The sequence below is a fragment of the Desmodus rotundus genome, chromosome 10 (genome assembly GCF_022682495.2).
Source record: "Desmodus rotundus isolate HL8 chromosome 10, HLdesRot8A.1, whole genome shotgun sequence".
Lineage (NCBI taxonomy): Eukaryota > Metazoa > Chordata > Mammalia > Chiroptera > Phyllostomidae > Desmodus > Desmodus rotundus.
Window position 1 is genome coordinate 96,517,508 of NC_071396.1, and position 22,790 is coordinate 96,540,297.

Sequence of the window (22,790 nt, forward strand, 5' to 3'; positions counted from 1 at the left end):
GCCCCATCTCTGAACACACCATCAGGTCCCTCCATTGTCTCCTCGAGCCACAAACCACCTGCAAACCTGGGTGTGTCAGTAGAATCTGTTCACTAATGGGATCATCAATCTACTGTTCCTTGTCTGTCTGTGTCTGTCTTGTCTGCGATTATATTTTCAGCACCGTCATCACAACACAGACCATCTACTAGGGGTTTGTTTTTTAAGGAAAACTACACCAGAGAATGAGATACAAAGGATTTTTAATTAAGAATTTGTTCAACCGAAACATTTCTGTCAGCACCATGGACAGAGTTAATAATTGGGAGATGGGCTAGGCAAATAAAATTAAAATGAATCTTAGATGCAATGCTAAAATAAGAAAAAGAAAAGAAAACATTATATGTGGGATGGTTATCTTTAAAAACTCAAGAAAAAACAACACAATGCTTTGGGACACAAAGACAGAACTGCGTTAATACAAAATGACACCAAAACCCCGCTAGAGTCGGGAAGTGAGCTCGAGTCAGGTGGTGGGCGGGCACGATTGGGGGCAACAAAACCAGGCTCTGGGGGGAGGAAAGGGTAAGACCCCAGGATAGCGGTGGTTAGGGCGGAGGGTGAGTCACGTGACAGGGACCTGAACAATCACAGTGAGACTCACTGGGGCTGGAAACAGAGCTACCCAATCTTAATGGGTCTGAAGTAAAGGCTTCCTCAAGGGGGGGGTGGGGGCGGGCTCAAGCAAACATGTCTGCTGTGAGAAGGGGCTGGGCCAGAAAGCTCCAAGCAACAGAGTCCATGAACCCCACCGTCCAGAAAGCCAGGCCTCAAGGTGGGAAGAGGAGATACACCCTGGGCACCTGGGTGAGGGCCCTGCAGGCAGGCCCCGGGTTCTGGGCAGGAGGGAGGTGGACAGGCAAATCTGTGCACCTCTGTCATCAGACTCGGATGTCCCACGCTGCCTTTCCCCCCACTCCGCCTCTGTCCGGAAGGCTGTGCGCTCAGGCACAGCCCAGAACCCAAGCCATCAGGAGGCCGTCCCAGTCACTGGATACAACTTAATTGATACTTAGTGGCCAGAGTCCCAAGGGTCCACTCGGAAAAAAGAAAATGAAGCTCGGACAGCATAGGAGCTAAGTGCTTGGGGCATTTAATATCCAAGTATCCTTTTCCCACTGCAGCTTCACAGCGGCCCTCGGGCTGCTAAGTTCTATTTATAGACCGCCGAGGTATAGTGTGGTACAGGTAGCCGCAAAATGGACTCAGTCCTTCCACTTAACTTGCGTTTCTGGGACTGGCTTCTCCTCTCAGAGGTGACAGTGTCAGTGGAAGAACCGCAGGGGACTGCACCCGGCCCACCCTCGCAGGCAGAAAAGCAGGGGTAGAGTGAGGCTGGTTAGGGGGCTCCTCGCCATGACGGGGAACACACCAGCTGCTTCGCTCTGAAAATAAGAGGCTGGAAAATGCTCCCCAAGCCCTCCTGGTCCTCCAGAATCCTGTGACTCCAGATCCAGGTGACACCTGAGCTGCGTGATACCATCCACCTCAACTGCACGTACCTGCTGATGTCAAAAATGCATTTGGGAACCCAGAAACCTGTAAGTTTAGGTGAGGAGGAGCAAAAGAAGTAAATGTTTCCTGCAAATTTATGCTTTACAGGGGAGGACCCCACAAAAACCGGAATATATTTTCTAAAAAATTGTGTATTTACTCGTACATGTTTAAACCTCAGTCACCTTCAAAGTACTCTCCATTTGATGCAATACACCTAATGGAGATTTTTTTCCCCCACCACTCAAAATAGTTTTTGAATTGATTTTGATGACTTCTAATGCTTCTGCCATTTTTTGTTTCACCTCTTCCACCTCAGCAAAATGTTTCCCTTTGAGGACTTTTATCACCGGGGCGGGGGGGGGGGGGATCAGGTGAGTAGGAAGGGTGGGTCATGGGGGTCACAAACTGCTGAGCACTCAGCACGGTGTGGGCAGGGGTGCTTGTAAATCATGAAATGGGCAAATACCCTGAAAGTCTTCCAAAAAATTCCCTGAAGCCGAACACAGCCTCTCACAACAACTCCAGCTGATGCATTGATACAGATGGGTTCCTAGAACACTCACCTAGCGGGGCGGGGGGGGGGGGGGGGGACGCCTGTACTACAAGGAGTCCACCCTTCAGAAGATAAGTTGTTTTCTGGGGGGGGTCCTCCCCTCGTACAAATATGTTTTGATGTTAATAGCTAGGGGTAAACTATAACAAACACCCACAATATTGGATGCTCCCCTCCCAAATAAACATTGCCTTTCAAACTCTATTTCATTTGGTCCTGGAAACTATTTTTCAGTGAAGGAACACACCCGAAGAAAATCAGGAAAAATGACTCTTTGGTGGTCAGCAGCCCAGCTGGTATGTGAAGCCAGGTGAAGTCTAGGACGCTCAGATTCCACCTGTCGAGTTATGGTCTCTGGCAACACTGAGCGCAAAGAACTGCCACAGGTTCACGGGCCTTGACGGTGTGTTAGAAACGCCTGGGGGGCTTATGAAGCTTCTCCTGCAGGCCAGGGTAGCAGGCCAGACCAGTCGGATCATCATCTTTGGGAGGGTGGGGGGGGGGGCCGGATATTTTTCACTGCTGCTGCAGACTCAACAGTTAAAAGGTCACTATATAAACACGAGCTAGTACCGGCAGCAATTCGAACACCTTGTAACTTATGCACGGTCAATATTAGCCTAATACAATGTAACAGCGAACTTAAAACAAAGATTAGCTTTAAGAGGCTAAACAGACTCCTGAATTTGTCAATTTATCAACCGTTCCTCCTGACTGCAGCAAATAACAGCCTTTACACTTAATTCCAAGCTCCAGCTAATGGCTTTTGGATACATTACCTGGAAATTAAAGCAGTTTCCTGGCTAACCAGATCTACCCTGTCGATACACAGTTGCAATACCAGGGCTGATGGCCAACTTTGCAAGTTCACAGCGCACTGACGCATGCTCTACTGCCTGGAGTTGGGAAAAATAACCCCCCTGCACACCATCTCCTACTGCAAGGGTTCTTAACTGGGGCCAACAAATCGCCAAGTCTGTGGACAGAATCCAGAGAGATCCATACACTTGAAATAAAATACACACCTTTACTTTGATAGTAGTCCCCCACTACCTATAGCTTTGCCGTCCACAGTCTGAAAACATTAAATGAAAAATTCTAGAAATAAAAAATTCGTAAGGTTTAAATTGCACGCCACTATGAGGAGCGTGACACAATCTCAACTCGACCTCGCGCTGCCCCACCCAGGCTGTGACCCATCCCACGGTCTGGGAATACATGCTGCCCACCTGTCTGTCACTCAGCAGGCGCCTCGGTTACCAGATCCACTGTCAAGGAATGGCAGTGCTTGTGTCCACGTGACCCGTATTAATGTCTTGTCCACCTCACTTCATCCCCTCACACGGGCAGTGATCAGCCGACATCAGAAGACAGGTGAGCACACAGCACAGTAAAGTACTTTGAGAGCGAGCACATTCACATAACTTAGTACATCCTATTGCTGTAACTGTTTCATTTTATTACTAGCTATTGTCATTAATCTCTTACTGTGCCTAATTTACACATCGAATTTTAGAGGTGTGCATGGGGGAAAAACATAGTATATGTACAGTTCAGTACTATCCTCAGTTTCAGGCATCCACCAGGGGTTTCTGAACATATCCCCCCACCCCCACGGAGAAGGGGAGAATGCTGTACTAACTTCTAACAACTTTAACATTCCATCAGTTAAAAATATAGCAAAACAAACAAAAACTCAGAATTAGCAGAGCCTGTTACACTGACACCATGTGCTACAGTTGCTGCAGATACCATTAAATGTTTACACTTGTCACTACTTCAAACCTGCCACTAATACATTAACAATCCCCTATATTAATCCCCATATCATAAATCTGAAAATATTTTTGATAACTTTCAATATAATCAATTTCCTTTGTATTTTTATTTATTTTATGTGATACATGTACATGGGTTAGATGCAAGAGAAAAGGTTGAGAACCCTTGATCCTCTTTCCAAACATTTTTTTCTTTGCCTGGCTACAAAACAATGCCTCTTTACACAGCATTAGGGACGTTTATGGAGGCCATGCTTACATTTCATCTGTCCTGCACTTTCCAAGGACCGATCAGAAACCATCACTAACTGTGTGGGTGGAGGTCGGGGCAGACTGCAGAGGTGCCCGCGAGGCAGGGCAAGGTTCTCTCCACTGGAAAATCTCAAACCATAGAGCTGGCCTATAAACGTTCAGGCCTTGATACCGAGGCTTATCAGGAGTCCAAATGACACTCTCGTGTGACCTGCATCTATTGCTCAGAGCAGTCCAATACTGTCCCTTGGGGACGCAAAGATTTCCAGATTCGCTAGACAAGTTCCTGGGTGCTGCTGCTGCTGCTGGTCTGGGCGCTCCAAGAATCACCATCGCTCTGCTGCTCGGAAATTTCATGATTCCCTTCCGTGGCTGTGAAACCACATAACACCTGGGCCTGGAGCTGAATCTGCCTCGGTTACTTTGGGGTGTCCACTCTGGGAGGTAAGGCGCTGGCTCAAGAACCACAATGCTCACGGACCTTCCCCTCTCCTCCCGTGGCCACAGGGCTCCCACAAGCCTCCATTCAGAGGGACTCTCGGCTTTCTCTGTACCCTTCTGCCCCTAAAAGCAGGCAGCCCCAGCAAGGTATGAAAAGACAGGAGGAAACTTAAATGCACGTCCCTAAGTGAAAGAAGCCACTCTGAAAAGGCTACATCCTGTGTGATTCCAACCATGTGGCATTCTGGAAAAGGCGAAACAATGGAGACAGTCAAAATGTCCATGGTTGCCAGGGGCTGAGGTGGTGGGAGGGATGAAGAGATGGAGCAGAGGGGATCCTTAGGGCTGTGAAAATCCTCTGTATGACACCATAGAGATGGACACATGTCAGGAAGTGTTAGACAAATGCGCAATGACTGTATCCAAATCCACAGGATGTATAAACCATAACGTAAACCATGGATTCTGGGTGATTACAAAGTGTTAATGCACATCCATCAGTTGTAACGAATGTGCCACTCTGGCAGGGGGGTGGGGATAGGGAGAGAGGCTATGTAGATACGGGGCAGGAGTACGTGGGAATCTCTGTACCTTCCCCTCAATCTTGTCGTAAAACTAAAACTGCCCCCCAAACTGTCTTAATTTAAAAACAAAGATATGTTGAAAAAGATCTTAACTACGTAGCTTGTTCATTTTTCATATACCATAGCACTTGTAACAATCTGTCTGGAGAAACATTTGAAATCTATAAAATGTCAACGTGAAGAGGCTGAATTGGAAGCAATCATGGAGTGCTTCACAAAAATTACAGCGGCTCACTCACACAGCACCTTCCACGGGCCAGGTATTTGCCACGTATCATAGAACGTGCCTAGGAAGGAGGCCCTGTTCTCAGCATTCCCATGTTGGAGATGAGGAAACACACAGAGAGCTTGTGTGACTGGTCGAAGGTCACACAGCCAGTCGGCAGCAGCCTGAGCCCCCAGCTCCAGCACCCACCTGTGATTCACTGCCCCACACAGCCGCTTCTTGGACGAGGAGGCTGTCACTGCACTGTGGCATTGTAACACAGTGGGGTTACAGTGGACCCGTTTCAGCCACCGCTCCGAGGCTAATAAAGGGTGGATTTAGTGAGCGGTTTTAAAGAGTCACGAGGGAGGAAGGGAGGGAAGTAGACAGACAGACAACCCAAACTAACGAAAGAGGTGGCACACTTCTCTGTGACTGGCTCAGACGCAGACCTGGCCCACAGTCTCCGCAATCACCCAGCTCGCTCTACCGCACTTCACTCGCCCGAAGGAAGAATGATGGGAAACCGTGGAGCCCTCCAGAGCCATTTATTCTTTATTTAGGAGCGAAGACAGTAAATCAGACGCAGATGCTACAACCCCGCAAAAATTTATTATCATCAAGTAGTTGACGGAGGAACGGTAACCTATAACACAAAATAAAGTGGTAGAAGTCGAAGTTTGTTTCTTAACATTTTCCTTTGTCATTTTTAACAGATGGGCGAAGGGGCCGCCATTAAAAGACGAGGGACAGGGAACAGGCTGGCCTGCGCTCCAGTCTGCCTGCACCCCTGCCCCCGCCAGCTTTCAGGGAGCACAGAGCCACGCAGGCCTGCCTTTGCTGTGCTGCTGCTCCGGGGGATGCCCGCTCCCTTCTGGGCCCAGCCCGCCCTCCCAAACACGCCCATTCGTGGTCCGGCCTCCCAGAGGCCAGCATTCGAGCTAGCCCTTCCTCTGCAATGTGCTTGCAGGAACCAGTGATATGCCACTTGAGGACGATGAGGACACAGCCAGAGAAATCCGTCGTGGGCGGTGTCGTCGCTGCGGGCACACTACGGGGCATGCCCGCTCCCAGGTCACAGCCGCCCGCCCAGTGCACTGCTGCACCCCACACCCGAGATGAAAGCACAGGGGAAGTGATGCCGTCAGGAGACGTGCTAAACATGGGATGCGTGAGGCTGCAGCCACCATAACACGGCAGACTGCTTCATAAGAAGCTTTTACAAAATAACTAGAGTCCATTCTGAAGTCATGATAGAAAGCACGCAGTAAATACAGAAACAAGAGAGAGTCGCTCATTGTCACCGTCAAGCTCTACGTACTGCAGCAGCACGTGCGATGCCGTCACACGTCAGGCAGCGCAGGACGCCTGCTCACACACACCACCTCGCCACACACACGTGAGCTAGGCGCTGTGCCACATCAGCAGGGGCAGGAATGGTCAGCCCCACTACAGCCCCCTGGGACCACCACTGTATACGTGGTCCACCGGTGACTGAAATGTGTACAATGCCTTGTGAAAAAGTCACCCTGATGATTTAGTACCACGACAGTTAAGGCATCTTTGATTAGCTCTACGAAATTGTGTCATCAGCCCAATTCAGTGAGAGGAGAGACACTGGAGACCAGGGAAACCGGGATGCTCAAGGGGACGCCCACAGTCGCTGTGTGGCGTGGGCGGGGTCCACGGCCTCCCTCACAACGGCGTCACACCAACGGCGTCACACCGAGCTGTGATCGCCATCTACCACCGCGGTTCAGGTGAGAGGCGTCACAGCACTTTGTCTGACCCACTACCAACCACGGCAGTGAGAAACTGTGCTAGCAAACGTCTATCAACGCAGCCCTCGAGGACTGCATTGTCCCAGGGGAGCAGGAGAGGACCCCCAGCTCTTCCCCCATCGGGCTAGATCTAGACTCCTGCCTCAGTTACGGGTGCCACCTTCCACGGCGTACTTTGGAAACCTGGGACATACTCGGAGGAGGCCAGCAGAATGGTGACTGCCATACGAAGCATGCTAGCCAGACCAGGAAGCCTTTAGCTTGGAGGAGACGAGACTAAACGAGCTTTCCCAGAGCAGACTGTCCTGGCAGATGCTCCAGGAGAGCCAGGAATATCTGCTCGTCTGAGTCTCAAACACTGGAATGACTGCCCTCCGAGAGAGCCAGCAGTCTCCAGAAAGACTTGGTACCACAACACTGAAAATACTGAAAAAGGAATCCCTATTATAAAATATTTGACCTCAAAAGCCTTCCAGTTTCATGGAAGGAAATCTTAGTGATTCTATGCATTTCCTAAACACATACTCTGTGAAATAAAATAAAGGGTTCTACAAATATAAGGAAGTAAAATGGACAGAATTGTGACAATAACAATCTCACACAAGTGGGAAGGGGAAGCTGTGCTTTGGGTCGCTGAGCCAGAGCTCATACCCATTAACTCTAACTATGACGGGTCAACATAAACAATGACATACAGAATAAAGCCTTAGGGGCCAGTGACACAGTGGGGAACACAAAAAACTGGGGCGAGAACACCAGGTGGGGCGAACGTAGGTTTACAGCTGTGAGTACATGAGACAGAGTTTGTTCTTGCATTTTGGGGGGCGGGGTGCATTCTGGGAACACTTTATTTTGTATTTTTAGTACTGCCCTCAGTGAGTGCTCATTGGACAGTACCTCAACCCCAAGAAAAGTATTTGGGATTTTATTTCACATTTTTTTATTGTTGTTCAAGTACAGTTGTCTCCATTTTTCCCTATCCTTGTATTATTACTTATTAATTACTGTATTATTTTCTACATGAACAACTGTAAACCTACTTTTGCCCCACCCTGCATACTGATCCCGAATATCCTAGGTGAAGGCTGGTACTACATATTTAAACTAGACTCAGTTAGACCTAAGTAGTTCACACCCTATGTTAATATGTTCTCCGTAACCTCTCTGCAGGCACGAAGTTAGAGGTACAGCTACTCTCAGCTAGTAATAGTGACTAATCAGAGAAGTTGCTGAGTGCGTGGAATTCCCTCTGCTCTGTTTCTCTCTGCTACTAGGTATAAGGCATTTTCTAAAAAGACATCCCATAACTCTAAGTACTCTTAGTATTGCTTTTCTAAAGGTTAATTCCCCCTTTAACCAAAAAGGACATCTTTTTTAAGCAGGTCATCGATCCTGAAGCATTTTGTTCTCTAGTTCTGGGAATACAGAGAACGGAATTAATTTCTGTCATCTTTTGGCTGTAGGTGGCCCTCCTCTAGCTTCCAGCATCACTGATCTGTAAATGGGGGCAGGAGCCAGGCAGACTTAAAAAGCATTTGCTTTTAAATGCATCCACTGTGAGCCCTGGCGGGGGAGCTCAGCTGGTGAGAGCACTGTCTCCATAAGCCAAGATTGCGGGTTTGATGCCCAGTAAGGGCGCACAGAAGCAGCAACCAATGAATGCATAAATAAGTGGAACAACAAATCGATGTTTTTCTGTCTCCATTTCCCCCCCCTAAAAAATCCATAAAAATAAAAAAAAAAATACACCCAGTGTCATTCTAAAGGACATAAGGCTTCTCCAGGACAGGCTCCTTGACTGGCAGACTTTCTAGAACATTCCTCACGCACAGGAGAGTTCTCTCCCTTCCCAATGCCCTGCTATTGGCAAAGATCAGGTGGATTGCCTGAGTTACACAGGTGGTTCCAACAGAGCTCTTTCTGCCTCACACAGATAGTGTCTGCGGTGCGTAAGTATCAATACCTGAGCCCCACCTGATGAACTCACCCTCTGGGGGGAGGGGCCTGGGCATGGTGGTTTGAAACCTCCCCCGTGACTCTCCCGGGCAGCCAGGGTTGAGAATCACAGCAGAAGAGGCCAGGAATCTGTCTACTTACACTGAAGGATGCTCCACCCTACACACGCCTTCAAACTGGGACTTCTTACCTTTGACCAAAACTATTCTCAATCCTTAATTCGGGCTGAGACGTCAAGCAGAGCTTAAAGACTGGAGAGACCACTGAAACTTGTGGCACAGATTCTTTATGGGAGCTACAAGTCCTGAATCCCAGAAATCAAATAACCATCCACTCCAAAAGTTGCCCAAACACGGGCCCAAGGCATCAATCACCCTTTCTAAATCACTTACAGAGTTTTTAAAAATACGGATGATTTGGTCTCACCCTTGAGATTCTGACTCTGTAAGGTCAGGGGTGGGATTGGGTGGCATCCCTCAGTGATTCCCGCACAGACCTATTTGGGGGAACCTCTGCTGACTCCACCCATGCACAAGGCCAGGCCCATAATGTCCTGGATTCAATTCTAACTCTATATCTCCACCATCCACAGCCTTCACAAAGCCGTCTCCTTTTCCCTGAGCTGTCCACTGTAGTATACCTACGTCCTGATGCAATCAGGGAGCTACTCTAAAAAGTAGAGCGCTCTAACCCAGTCTAGAAAGATGGCACTGACACGGGGACGATGGCCGTGCACTGCCACTTACGTCTCCCATGATGGGGTTGGGTCGCCCTGAGCCAGCCGCCTGCTCTCCGCTTCCCCCCATTCGCCACACTGACAAGACCACAGCAGACAGCAGGGCGACAGCTCTTCCTCTGTGGAACACAAACCAGTCTACCAAGACTGTTCCTCTGTGGCTTTGGACCCCGCCCTGGACACCAAGCCAGCCATCTCTTTGTACATGCACCCCTGTCAATAAGGAAAACTGAGCACGCTCCTCCAAATATACACTGGATATTTAAAATAATGTCTATGTATCTTTTATAATGTGCACAGTATACTGGTGGAATGGCAGGGAAGATTATTTCAGAGGAGCAACATTAAGAGAATGTGAAAAAATAAAGTTCTACTATTTTTTCCCACACTCCAATGAATCATCTTCCAAAAACGGATGCGCTCCAACCCTGACTCAGCACTGCAGGCACCAGATGTGACCGAGTCTCACTTCTGCCCGTTTGTGATAAAATGCTTCCTGGCCTCCGCCACACGGCCAGTGCGTGCCATCCAGCAGGCTGTCTTTCAAGCAACCGGCTATAAAACAAATGAACAATTGTTCGGTTCCTGCAGTGCACTGTACTACTTCCCCTTGGCTTGAGCTTGCACACGGCCCCACCCACGGGCAGAGGACTCCACGTTCGGACAGCATTCTGGGGGCCGCTGTGCCCGTGACAGTGCACTCTCGCTTTAAATGTGAAACTGAAGGTTGTTGGTTTTCTCCCTATGACAATAATTTTAAATGTAACACAGCTGATGCTCTATTTCCTCTAGGTAGATTGGCAACCATCTATAAACTTCTATAGTTCTAATTTTAAACACAGACCTACAGAGAAGTCCAAAGGAATTTGCTAATCCCGTGGAATTGCCTTCCTTATACAATTCACCTAGCCAGGACTCTGTTCTCAGAGGGTAACCTAAAAAGGGAATCCCATTCAGCGCTGGGTTCTTCTTCCAGCACATCTCTCTTTTGGACACAGTGAAATCAGTGACAGACACCACGTTCTACTTATCATCAGTATTAATTATAGACTAGAGAGACCTTTGAATCACTGTATCAGAAACTTAACTGAACAGCTACTCTGTGCCCATAGTCATTCTAAGCCCCTTTCATTTGTTAACTCATTGAATTCTAACAATGAGTCAGACACCATATTTATCCCTGTTATATAGATGCAGACACAGGTGCACAGTGAGGTGAACGTCAGTTACGTGCGAGGACCACCCAACTATGGTCTGAGGACCCTGGGTCTTGTCCCTGGACACTGAGCCGCCTCGTTTCAAGGCATCTTCCTTTCCTTCTAAACTTGGACACAATGCCGGACCATTTACAGCCGCCCCGTCTTCCAGGATCTAAATATAAAGCCAGGCAGTTAAAGAAAGAGTGGTTTAACATGGCGTGAAAGGCATTACTGCGATGTAAATAGAAATGCCATTTCATCCTGCTAGGCTTCACATTTTATTAGCTTTTTCCACTGAAAATTATTTCGGACACCTTGAAAAACTAACTCTTACTCACATGTCACCATCACTATGAAATCCGAAAGAAAGCCGTGCGGTGTGACAAGTTTGACCTGACACCATGACGCAGCTGTGCAACAAGAACGGTGTGTGGTGACCGGGAGAGCTGGAGTCCCCGGCCCCGCCCAGCGAGGGCTCTCCGCTCGCACCTCACACACTTGAGCCTGGAAGTGCACACACGCGTCCTCTTGTTTCATTTGGGGGCGTGCAGGTGCCTTCAGCGAAAGAATGTGACCAGGACGGAGCACGGGAAGGAAGAGGTAAGGCTGGGGCTCTGCCCAGGCCACCCCCTCAGACATGAGCACCCCCAAACTCACGTCTGACCGACCAGCGTGCACAGGTTTTGACAATACACGCAAGTACCTAAATTTATAGTTGATTTGGTTAAATTACATGTTAGCACCTAGAGAGAGAAGTGCTGCCCACATGCTATCGAACCCATCCACACTAACACTTATTAACTGATGAATAAGGACAGGGCAATGGATTTGTTAAATTCGGACGTGCATCAAACCAGGGAGACCCAACACACCAGATTCAGAATTAGGGTTCAGAGAGATGCACTCCCTGAACTAATGGAGCACAGGGACAAAAGGTGACACTTAACACCTATGACTGTTAATGCGGCTTAGCACATAAAAAGTCAATTGTGCAAGTGGAGAACGAGGGCAACATATCTTAGAGAAGCTCAAATCTATAGCGACGGAGAGTGTACCAGTGGTTACCTGGCGCGGAGGGATGGATTTCAAAGAAACACGGGGAAAGCTGGGGGAGTTAATGAAACGTTCACTGTCGGGATTGTGCTGGCAGTTTCACAGGTGTACGCACACGTCAAGAGGTGTCAAACTGTACGTACAGTCTGCTGTATGCACGTGCAGTTCAAACATGACAGTTTACTGCTGCTCCATGGAAGCTCACTACCGTTGTAATGAACAGTGCTGTGCTTCTGTGGGCAACGGGAAGGGGAATAGAAATTTAACAGCTTGCAAATTTATTAAAAGTCAACAATGTGAAATGCCTGCCAAAAGTCAATGCAACTACAGGCTCCTCTAACAGAAGTTCTGCCCAAGAAAGTACCTCTTCCCCTGCCCCGGCAGACCCGCACGCCGAGACCATCGAAATCAGAGAAAGACCAGAGGGTGTCCGAGGGTGCCCACAACGGGAGAGGGTCTGAAAGCCACGCTCAGGAGGAACGGCTGTGGCGGCCGGGATGCTGAGCCCAGAGCTGGGCACAGAAGGACACGAGACAGCGAGGGCTGCCGTGTAAGAAAACGCGTACGTCCGGGACAGCTGCACAAGACGGAGCGCGGACTCATGGGTGAAAACCACTGGAGACCAAGTACAGCGAGCGCTGTGTAATAGAGAAACTCCCTACAATGGAAGCCGTTAAAAAGGAAACACATTTGCAAGACAGTTACCTGTACTGGGGATGGTCGGGCAGCACCCAAAGGACCGGCTGCCCGGACGCAGTCTCCCCACGTTCTTATGGCACAACCAGTTTTCCCCCGATGACTGCAGGCTGTCTCCTTTCTAGCAGGCTATGACTCCCCAGGTAAAAGACAGTCAGTGTGAATAAACTGAAGTACCTTTCATCTCCATGGTCTTTGACTCGGGACCTCACAGAGCGTGCTGTGTACACTGCAGCTAAGCAATTCTTAGTAACGTTCATGACCTCTGCAGCACCACAGAACTGACACCAAGAAAGGGTCCGGTCCTATTCCGTTCTGACCTCACAATTTTAAGAGATGACAATATATACTTATCAATTTCTTTTACTCTACAGATGCCATTAGCTGCATTCACTGCACAATAACCTTCCCTTACACTCAGAAATTTAAACAACAGAACTAGAGCTTTACACATGATAGGCAGAATTAGAGAGGACACCGTCTAAAAGATTATCAAGGATGGGAACGATGCCACAGGCCTCGGCACCACGGCGCCCCTTGAGGAGGGCGATGTGTGAGCGCCTGCACTGCTGGGCGAGAGGGCATGGAGGAAGGACCGAGGTGCGTGGGGTCAGTGGGTACAGGCCCCAGCACAGGGAAGAGAGCAGCCCTGTGGACGAAGGGGAACTACTCAGGACATGTTCTAGAAAGAAGGGATAATCCCAGAGAGGAAATTAAAAGCCATCTCTGTGTGCAGACATCTCAAGCAGCTCCTGTACCTTGGCCTGACCTGAAATCATAGTGAATGCAAAGGAAAACAAAACTTCACCCAAAAGTCAGAGGTGACTAAAGTCATGGTTTCTTAACCGACTGTAAAAATTCAACAAGTCATTGCTCCCTAGTTACTGACCTCCCCAGCGATTCTATCATTGGCTGTATCCAACAACATCCAATGAGGCAATCAGCTTTAACATTCGCACCCCCAGTTTTTACAGGACTCAGGGCTGAGTCATGGTGTCACAAAAACAGTCATGGCTTAGAAAAATTCTAGTCACGGCATCAGAAAAACACCGAGTTGTGGCTATACAAAAGTGCTGAGTCATGGTTTGTAGAATCACCAAGTCATGGTTACATAAAACACTGAGTCATGGGGTTGTAAAACGCTGAGTTATGGTGCCATAAAATGCCAAATCATGGTTACATAAAAATGCCGAGTCATGGTTGTGTAGAAAAGCTGAGTCATGCTTATGTAAAAATGCCATGGTTGGCGTCATAACAATGCTGTCATGGTCACCAGAAAGTGCTGAGTGACAGTTTGGAGAATTGCTGAGTCACAATTGTTTAAACACTGAGTCATGGCGTCCTGAAAATGCCATGTCATTGTATGTAAAGCGCCAAGTCATGGATATGTAAAAATGCTGAGTCATGGTTGGGTGTAATACTGAGCCGCTGTTATGTGAAACACTGAGTCACGGTGTCCTGAAGACCACAGTCCACTCAGTTCTTGGGAAGACAAGCCGGAAAAGGCAGCACGTGCCACTGAGAGAGGCAGTATGTCTTCTCCACTAGTGTAGTGGCTTCTCAGCACACAGACTGGGTCTGAATTCCAGCTTCACCACTTTCTATCTTCATGATCTTGGGAAATTGTTCAACATCCTTAAGTCTCTACCCTCATCTGATGGTGGGGATAACTAATCTTGCTTGGTGGTTTTGGTTTTTTTTCCAAACTATAAAAGAAATTTTAGAAACCCACAGAGGCAGAAGAAGTGAGCTATAGAAGAAATGAGCTCAGAAAACAAGATACAGGGGCAAAAAAAGAAGGGGCCCTTGGAGTTTAGGAGAGAGAAAGGTAACGCACCTGAGGAGAAGGAGGGGAAGGGGAAAGGTGCAGGCTTGCTCCCTGGAGGGAGACAGCACCTCACTTGGTGGTTTTAAGAACTAAATGCATTAATGTGTTGAATCTTTCTATTCTTCCTTAAATGCCAACCATATGCCCTAGGGTACAGTGCCTGTGACACAGGAAACAAATCACACTGTGCCACATGGTCGTACACTTGACCATTCCCCTTTCACTCATTACGTGGAGCTTGTTTACAACAGACGAGTTATTTCCACAAGAATCTAAGCTTCTCGTGAGAAGATGTTCTCATCCTTGTAAACTGTATAGGAATACGGAGAAAGGAGTGTTCATTATGAAACACGGCTCATCAGAGAAAAATTGTTCTTCGAACATCCCTTGTGTCTTTATTTAACAAGCTCTAAAATTTTCCTATTTCTCTAGGCCAGCATTTCCCAGAGACTGTTGCACAGAACATTAGTCGCCAGAGATAATCCTTGAACAGAGTTTTGTGTCTAAGTAGGATTTGCAAACCCAGCCTAATGCATTCTCATCTTGGAGACTCAACACAAGTCAACGTGGCTGCTCGTGTAAGCCCTACCTTTTAACAAAGATGTTTCATGTATTCACCCAGGGTTTCCCAAACTTGTTTGACCACCTCTGCACACTGTTAGCAGAACATACTTTTCTCCCAAAGTTCACACTGACCTTGATGGGCCTCCCCAGTCAGGCCAACCCTGTCTCTAACTCTCCCACGGACCCGCTCACCACGCAGGTTAAACTCGCCCAGGTGCTGTTCTCTGACCGTGTCCCTTTGTTTAACAGCACGCAATTCTCCCGCTTTAAAGCACACGGCTCAAAGGGTGTTCGTGCAATTGCAGAGCTGTGCAGCCATCACAATTAATTTTAGAACATTTTCCTCATCCCTTCCCACCCACCAAAAACATGTCCATAAGCAACCACTCCCCATTTCCCTCTCAAACCACCAGGCCCAGGCAACCATGAATCTACTTTCTGTCTGCATAGATTTGCTTGTTCTGGACATTTCACATCAACGGAACATTACAAGGACTGGGAAAAAGTAGGTTTGCAGTTGTAATACAAATAAATACTACCAGAATAAACTGTGTTTTGCATACTCATAACTGTAAACCTACTTTTGCCCACACCTGTATGTGGTCTTTGTGTCTGATTTTTTCACTGAGCGTGTTTTCAAGGCTCATCCATGTCGTGCATGTATTGGCACTTTGTTCCTTGTTATAGCCAAATAATGTTCCACTGTGTGAATATCTTACACGTTGTTTATCCATTCAACAACAGATGGGCATTTAGCTTGTTCTCACCTTTCGGCTATTGTGAAAAATGCTGTTATGAACATTTGTGTATACGCTTTTGCCCAAACGTATGTTTTCATTTCTCTCGGGTATGTATTTAAGAGTGGAATTGCTGGGCCATGTGGTAACTCTATGTTTAACCTTTCAAAGAACTGCCAGACTATTTTACAAAGCAGCTGCACCACTTTATATTTCCACCACCAGCGTATGAGGATTCTAATTTTGCCACATCCTTGCCAACACTTGTTTTTCTCTCTTTTCAATTACGGATATCTTAGTGAACATAAAACAGGGCGTCACTGTGGTTTGGGGACCGTGCCTTTTGACCCCACTGCTAAGGTTATGCCCACTCCATTCCACTCACCTGCATGCCTTCCTCTCACTCTACGTATCCTACCAATTCTCCAAGATCTAGCTTAACTCCTACAGTTTTCCTAAACTCTGTGACAGTCACATCTCCAAACTCAATCCGAATGACCCCATTGCCTGGCTTGCAATTTCTGCAGTTACTAGCTTTTTGGCCTATTTATGTTCTCTCTCTAACCAGACTGTGAGCTTCTTAAGAAGTAGGGGGAGGTCTTATATTTCTTGGTGTTCATTAAGGAAGGAGCCTATCAAATAACTGATACTTCACAAGTATTCACGGACAGGATTTAATGTAAGAGCTCAGGGTGGGGTTAGGGTAGGTAAAAATGAGGGACAGGGCCCCAACTGGGGGACTCGATTGGTTGTAGTGTCGTTCCATACACCAAAAGGCTGGTGGTTCAATTTCTGGTCAGGGCACTTAGCTAGGTTGTGGGTTCGATCCCCAGTTGGTGCGTGTATGGGCAGTAATGGATCGATGTGCCTCCCTCTCTCTCCTCACAGCCGGATCCCTTCTTCCCTCCCTCCCTTCCTCTCTAAAATCAATACACATATCCTTGGGTGAGGATTTTATAAAAAATGAAGGAGAGGGCATTTTGGATCTCAGACTAGGAAGGAGGAGCAGACGTGAAGAAGTAAGCAGGGAGGTCAGTCCCTCTTCTCACAGGAAACTACAGGTCCGTATGCAAAGGACAGAATGCATGAACTTGATGTTTCATATCATTTTCACATTCTTCTTCACTGCAAATCTCAGTCTGCTCTCATCTAAACTTGGGGAGTTCACTGAGGATATGGGGAGTGAACAAATCCTCTTGTTGTATCTTTTCTTCCTTTCCTCCAGCACAGCAGGATTCTGCGTGAACTCTCAGGATGGGGATGAGTATCCCCTCTGTCCCCTTGTGATTCCACAGAGTTCCCCCCCTACCCACCGACCCACACACAGCAACGAGAGATGGAGAGTCCCCCTGTGAGCCCTGCCAAAAAAGAAAAGCCAGTCCCCAGTGAACCAAGAGAAAGAACTGCTGAGTCCAAAGCCAACTGAGTCACAGCCTCCAAAGGCTGGCGGTCATTGACTTCCGTTCCTCACGACCCTTCATTTTGCCCAGCGGTAAACACACTGTGCTAGGCCATGGCCATGGCTGCTCGGATCACATGACTGCAACAACTACTGATAGATCGTGAAGGGACAAGGCACGGCCGGCAGGTGTTGTCAAATGAATGTGTTCTATACTCCAAATTGACGGAGGAGGCCCGTGCTGGCAATACAGCCAAACTTTCCCCGCATCTACCCAGCGGGTGTCTTCTGTCTCCGCACGGCACAGACTCTTCCAATGTGCCTCTCAGATCAATAACAGAAACCCGGAGCTGCTGACAATGGAGCAGTCAAAAATAGCTCTCTCCTGTGGCCACATGTGCTGGTCCTACACTTCCACACTTATGTGCACATTCACGAGCAAAAATTGCTTAAGAATTTTAGCAAAATGATTTGGCTAACCCCAGGGACTCCGCGGCTAAAACAAGTATAAACTTTAAAACCTTAAAGAAAAACCCATAAGGATTTAAGGTTAAATCCTGGTGCAGCTTCAACATTAAACCCCCTTATAACCATCCAACATATTGCCCTAAGCCAGACAGGATCACCACCACCCTGGACGCCCACATCCCCTTCCTTCTAAAGGGGGGTGAATGAGGACCCAGAACAAGTGAAACAACCCACATATAGAGTAACCACGGGCGCAGCTTCAGGCACGGAAGGGCAGAACGGAGCCATCTAGTCAGAGGCCCCATAATGCGAATGAAGCTGGAGGCCGGGAGATTCTCAAAGCTGCAGGGGCACCTCAAGGACTCCTCGATAAAGAACAGCAGCTTCTGATACATCTAAGCACACCTGGCTGAGAAAGGAGAATGGGATGAAAAACAATCAAGTATCACTGACATCCCCAAAAGAACAAGCCTTGGAGAGCTGCCAGAACGTTTCGCATGGGAGGAAGTCATCAGAACAAGTTCAGAACTGTAAAAATCCATTCCATAACAGAGAGAAGACAGTCATCTTCACAAGACACAACTGAGGACTCAGCTTAAGTGACTCTCCCAAGACACAGAAGCCTGTCCAGACCCCAGGTCTCCCTCCACTGAGCCATACACTTGACCTTCAACAGTAAGTAACACACGATCTTAGCCATGGGCTACAACACACTGAAACTCATTCTTCTCTCCGTAGGATCTGACCTTGAGCCAACCTTTCGGTTATGAGGTGTGCATGACTAGGTTACACCAAGCTACGCGACTCCTAGCCAAGCCCTGAGAGCACATCACACCAATGTAGTGTGTGGGCCTTCTTATGGTATTTGAGGGGTCAAAAGTTGCAACCATTTTAGCTCCACAGTCTCTTACCACATTTTGGAGAAATAAAATGGTTATAGAGCATTGCGTTTCTTAAATTGCTTAGTCCTCTAATCACTGTGTATTTGGAAGCTGGTCACTGTATAACTATAACGAAGCAGATGTTTTTATACACTGATCTCCACAGCCAGCAATAAAACATTATAATCAGTGAGGAAGCCTACGAAACAATCTTCCTTCCTGGGAACTTTCACTGGACTGAAAATTATACTTGAAAATCCACCAACTAAACAGACCACCTTAAAGGGGAGTCTCCTGTCACAGAAATCAATCACTCCTCTCCCCAAATTAGCCTAAGCAGCCTCCCCAGGCGCTACCCAAGAACTGTCCTATGTCTGCCACTAGCTCCACAGATGTTCTGTAGAGGGTGAGAGGAAGATTTGGCTGAAAGTGTACAGCATTTCAGTGTTGACTGGAATGCACATTTCCACGGAAACTTCAGTAAAACTGTCCCTCCCTACATTATGCCTGAAGAGTTCCAAGACCAACACTGTGGGGGTGGATTTTATGTGCCAACTTGGCTAAGCCATGCTACCCAGACATTTGGTCAAACACTAGCCTAGATACTGACGCGAAGGTATTTTTTAAATAAGATTGACATTTACATCAGTAGACTTTTAGTAAAGCAGATTATCCTCCATAGTGGGGGTGGGCCTCATCCAATCAACTGAAGGTATATGAGGAAAAAAAAAAAAACCTGACCTCTCCCAAAGACAGGGTCCTGCCAGGAGACTGCCTTCCTGCCTTCGGACTCCAAGTGCAACATCAACTCTCTTCTGGGTCGCCAACCTACAAGCCTTGAACCAATTCCTTAAAACGAAATCTTCCACCCACCCCCTGCACGCGTGTGCACACACACACACTTCGTATTGGTTCTGTTTCCCAACAGAACCATAATACAATCACCTAGCCCATCTTCTGAGGAAATAACCTGTACCTGTCCTTCAAAGATTGGGGAGAGGGGACAAACAGAATAAATGAGATCTACTGAAGTGGTTAAGCAGAACGCCATTTCCAGGTGAAAAACCCAAAACCGTTATGCGTGACTATCAATTTGAAGTTTCCATTTCAGCCCCGTATGCTTGGCAGTCAAGAAGCTGCCAGAGTCCTGGTTCCTTCAAATGGGAGCCTTCAGGGAACTCTGTAAACCGCATGGTGATGGTATAAAATAGATTCGCTACATGAGGAGGGGAGGAGAGAGGGCCAGAAGGAAGTCAAAGAGATGAGATGCCAGGCATCTAGCGCACTCACTGCTCAAACAAAGTAAGTCTGAGGGGTCACTGCTCTCCGCGCGCAGGTCTGGGTCCACAAGCATAAAATGAAGGCGGGAAGAAACTGAGGTAAGAAAGGGAACCTGGGCCGGCTTTGTTCTGAAGATGCTTCCTCCACTCTAGAACCGCCCTTCCCACCACTGGGCAAAAGCAGCAAAGTCTACCCTCACCCCGACTGCCCAGAAAGACTTCTGGCCTGAGGTGGTTCTTACCTGGCCATCTGCTTGTAGGCTTCTTCCGCCACAGCGAAGATGTGGGGGTCCATATCCCCCATGTTTTGGCCACTGTAGGCATAGATGACATCTTGTCCATAGATTGGCAACTGTTCATAAGGATTAATGGCAACAAGCACAATACCTGCGAACAGACAATGCGGTCAGATTCTGGCAGCACAATGGCCCCCAACATCAGCTAATGAAGGCCCCGGGTCGTATACACCCATCTAAACAAAGACAGGGTGACGGAATGGGTCTTAACCAACCATTCAACTAAATCAACATCTCTATGTCCTTACTAGGCACTGTGCTCGGCCCTGGTAGAGAATGACAGGGTGGCTTCCAAATACTCTAGAGCATGAAACAAGCTCGCACACACACGCAGACGCACACAGAGCTGCTGGACCACCCGAGTTCATAAAGCAGACACGTGCGAAGTACTGCAGGGTCAGGGAGAAGAGGGCGCTGAACTCTGCCAACAGGTGTTACACTTCAAAAGCCATCTCAGAATTAAAATCTAGTAAAAGGACTATTAATTTTTCATTTGTGTAAGGGTTACCTTAACTAAAATACAAACGACTTGTGGACAGGACAGTGAGTGCGATTTGCACACCTGAAAGGTAAATCTTGGCTCAGCCAATTACACAGTGGGTGACTCAGGCCAGTTACTTAAGCAGAGAGCCTCAGCTAACTGGCCTGTGCGATGGGGTGAGAGCTGCATTTCCCTGGGTTGTCCTGAGGACAAAATAATCACTGCAGAGAGCGAGCACTTAGGCCCGCACCTTGCATAGCGAGCACCAAGCGCTGGCCAGTTTCGATGATCTCACATCACATTATGTAACATGTATCACCTTTCATTGCACCATTTTTGCATCCTGTGACCCTAAAAGGATGCGCTGCAACAGTGGACTCGAGAAACACATGTTGACTGAAGAATCAATGCTCAGGTCTTTTATGGAAGGGCAAGGTAAATTAATATTTGAGACTATAAAAAGAGAAAATAGAAGCTCAATCTTCCCGACAAGACAGAAGAAACCCATGCCTCTTCCTTTCACATAGGAGCACGTTCTGGATGTCAGGAGAACTACTGTCAGGGCTTCTAAAAATATGAGCTTTTCCAGTCACGTGGGGAAGAGAAAACAAGGGTGGAAAGGTCATGGCCAACGGGAAGCCTCTTCCACTGTGTTGTTACTTTTCAGGGTTTGAGGAGAGACATAGGAGAATGAGAAAACAAACAACAGACTGGAAGAACTAGTTGCAAAAGCCATACCTGATAAAGGACTACGCTATCCAAAATCTCCAAAGAACTCAAAACAACAGTAAGAATATGAAGCATCCAATTTAAAAATGGGCGAGAGACAGACATGTCACCAAAGAAGATATACAGATGGCAAATAAGGGTCTGAAAAGATGCTCCACATCATATGTCATCAGGGAAATGCAAACCAAAGCACTAGTAGATGCCGTGACACACCAGTTAGAGTGACCAAGACCCAGAACACTGACAGCGTCAAATGCTGATGAGGATGTGGAGCAACGGCAGCTCTCAGTCACTGCTGGTGGGGACACACGATGGTGCAGCCGCTCTGACAGCTTCTTACCAAACGAAACATACTCGGGCCATACTGTCCAGCATTCACACTCCTTGGTGTTTATCCAAAGGTGTAACCACACAAAAACCGGCACGGGGTGCTCACGGCAGCTGTATTCATGATCGCCAAAACTTAGAAGCAACTCAGATGTCCTTCTTTAGTATTCAGTTCAAGGTGTGACATTATACCGTGAAGACACGTTTTCCTAAAATGTCTCAGCTCCCTCCAGGGTAGAAATGAGTGCTTCTTAATGAGTTGAATTCTGTGTGACATCGGCCACTCTGAACAGCTGGAACATTTGGATAGGTGTGTACAGACACCAGGACCTCTCTTACAAGGGACGCTTTTATAAAAGTGAAGCTGATGGTCATTTGTCACGTTCTCCTAAAAGGGGAGCTTTTTAAAAATCTTGTTGAAAAGAAAAAAAAAACATATTGAAGGTCCTGGTAATTGATGATTTCTTTCAAATAAAACTCCCACCAGCAATTGGAGTGAAGGGACTTTTGCAAAACTACCTAGCAAGCGCTGAAATCAACCTGCTATTCACCACCCCTGAAATCTGGCAGGAAAGCTCACTCTCACTTAGTGGACAACTGACCAGTCCCCAAGCAAAATGGAGTATCACAGTGAAAAGATCCCTCATCCCCCGAGACCTCCCCCTTGCGATCACAGCCAAGGTCAGGGCTCTGAAGCACAACCAGGGCAGCCCCATGAACATGCAGCTCTCGGCCTGACTGCTCAGATCAGATCCTGAAATGTCTATCCCTCCAAGAGCAGTTGACAGGGTTCTGGTTTTTACCACACACCACTTAACAACACTCTAAAAAGAGGAGCCAACATTTAGAAAGTGGGAAATTGAAAAATTTCAAGAGAAAAATATAGTAGAATTCCAGGACTTTTGGTTGAATGCATTTGCCAAGGCTTCTGCTCAGGAACTTGACAAATATTCTTCATGCACCATGTTTGTACATGAACAAATGAGGGGGTCAGAGCAAAAGGCAGCCCTTTTGCAAGCAGAAAACAAAA

General features: G+C 47.5%; 1 protein-coding gene across 1 annotated transcript in view; it reads right to left on the reverse strand.

Moving 5' to 3' along the window:
- MYO5B (myosin VB) overlaps nt 1–22,790 on the reverse strand; it is a 268,136-nt gene that overhangs the window by 118,833 nt on the left and 126,513 nt on the right. Inside the window, exon 4 of the mRNA XM_053912673.1 lies at nt 20,170–20,314. Coding sequence (XP_053768648.1) covers nt 20,170–20,314 — 145 coding nt within the window. The remainder of the gene's footprint in view (nt 1–20,169; nt 20,315–22,790) is intronic.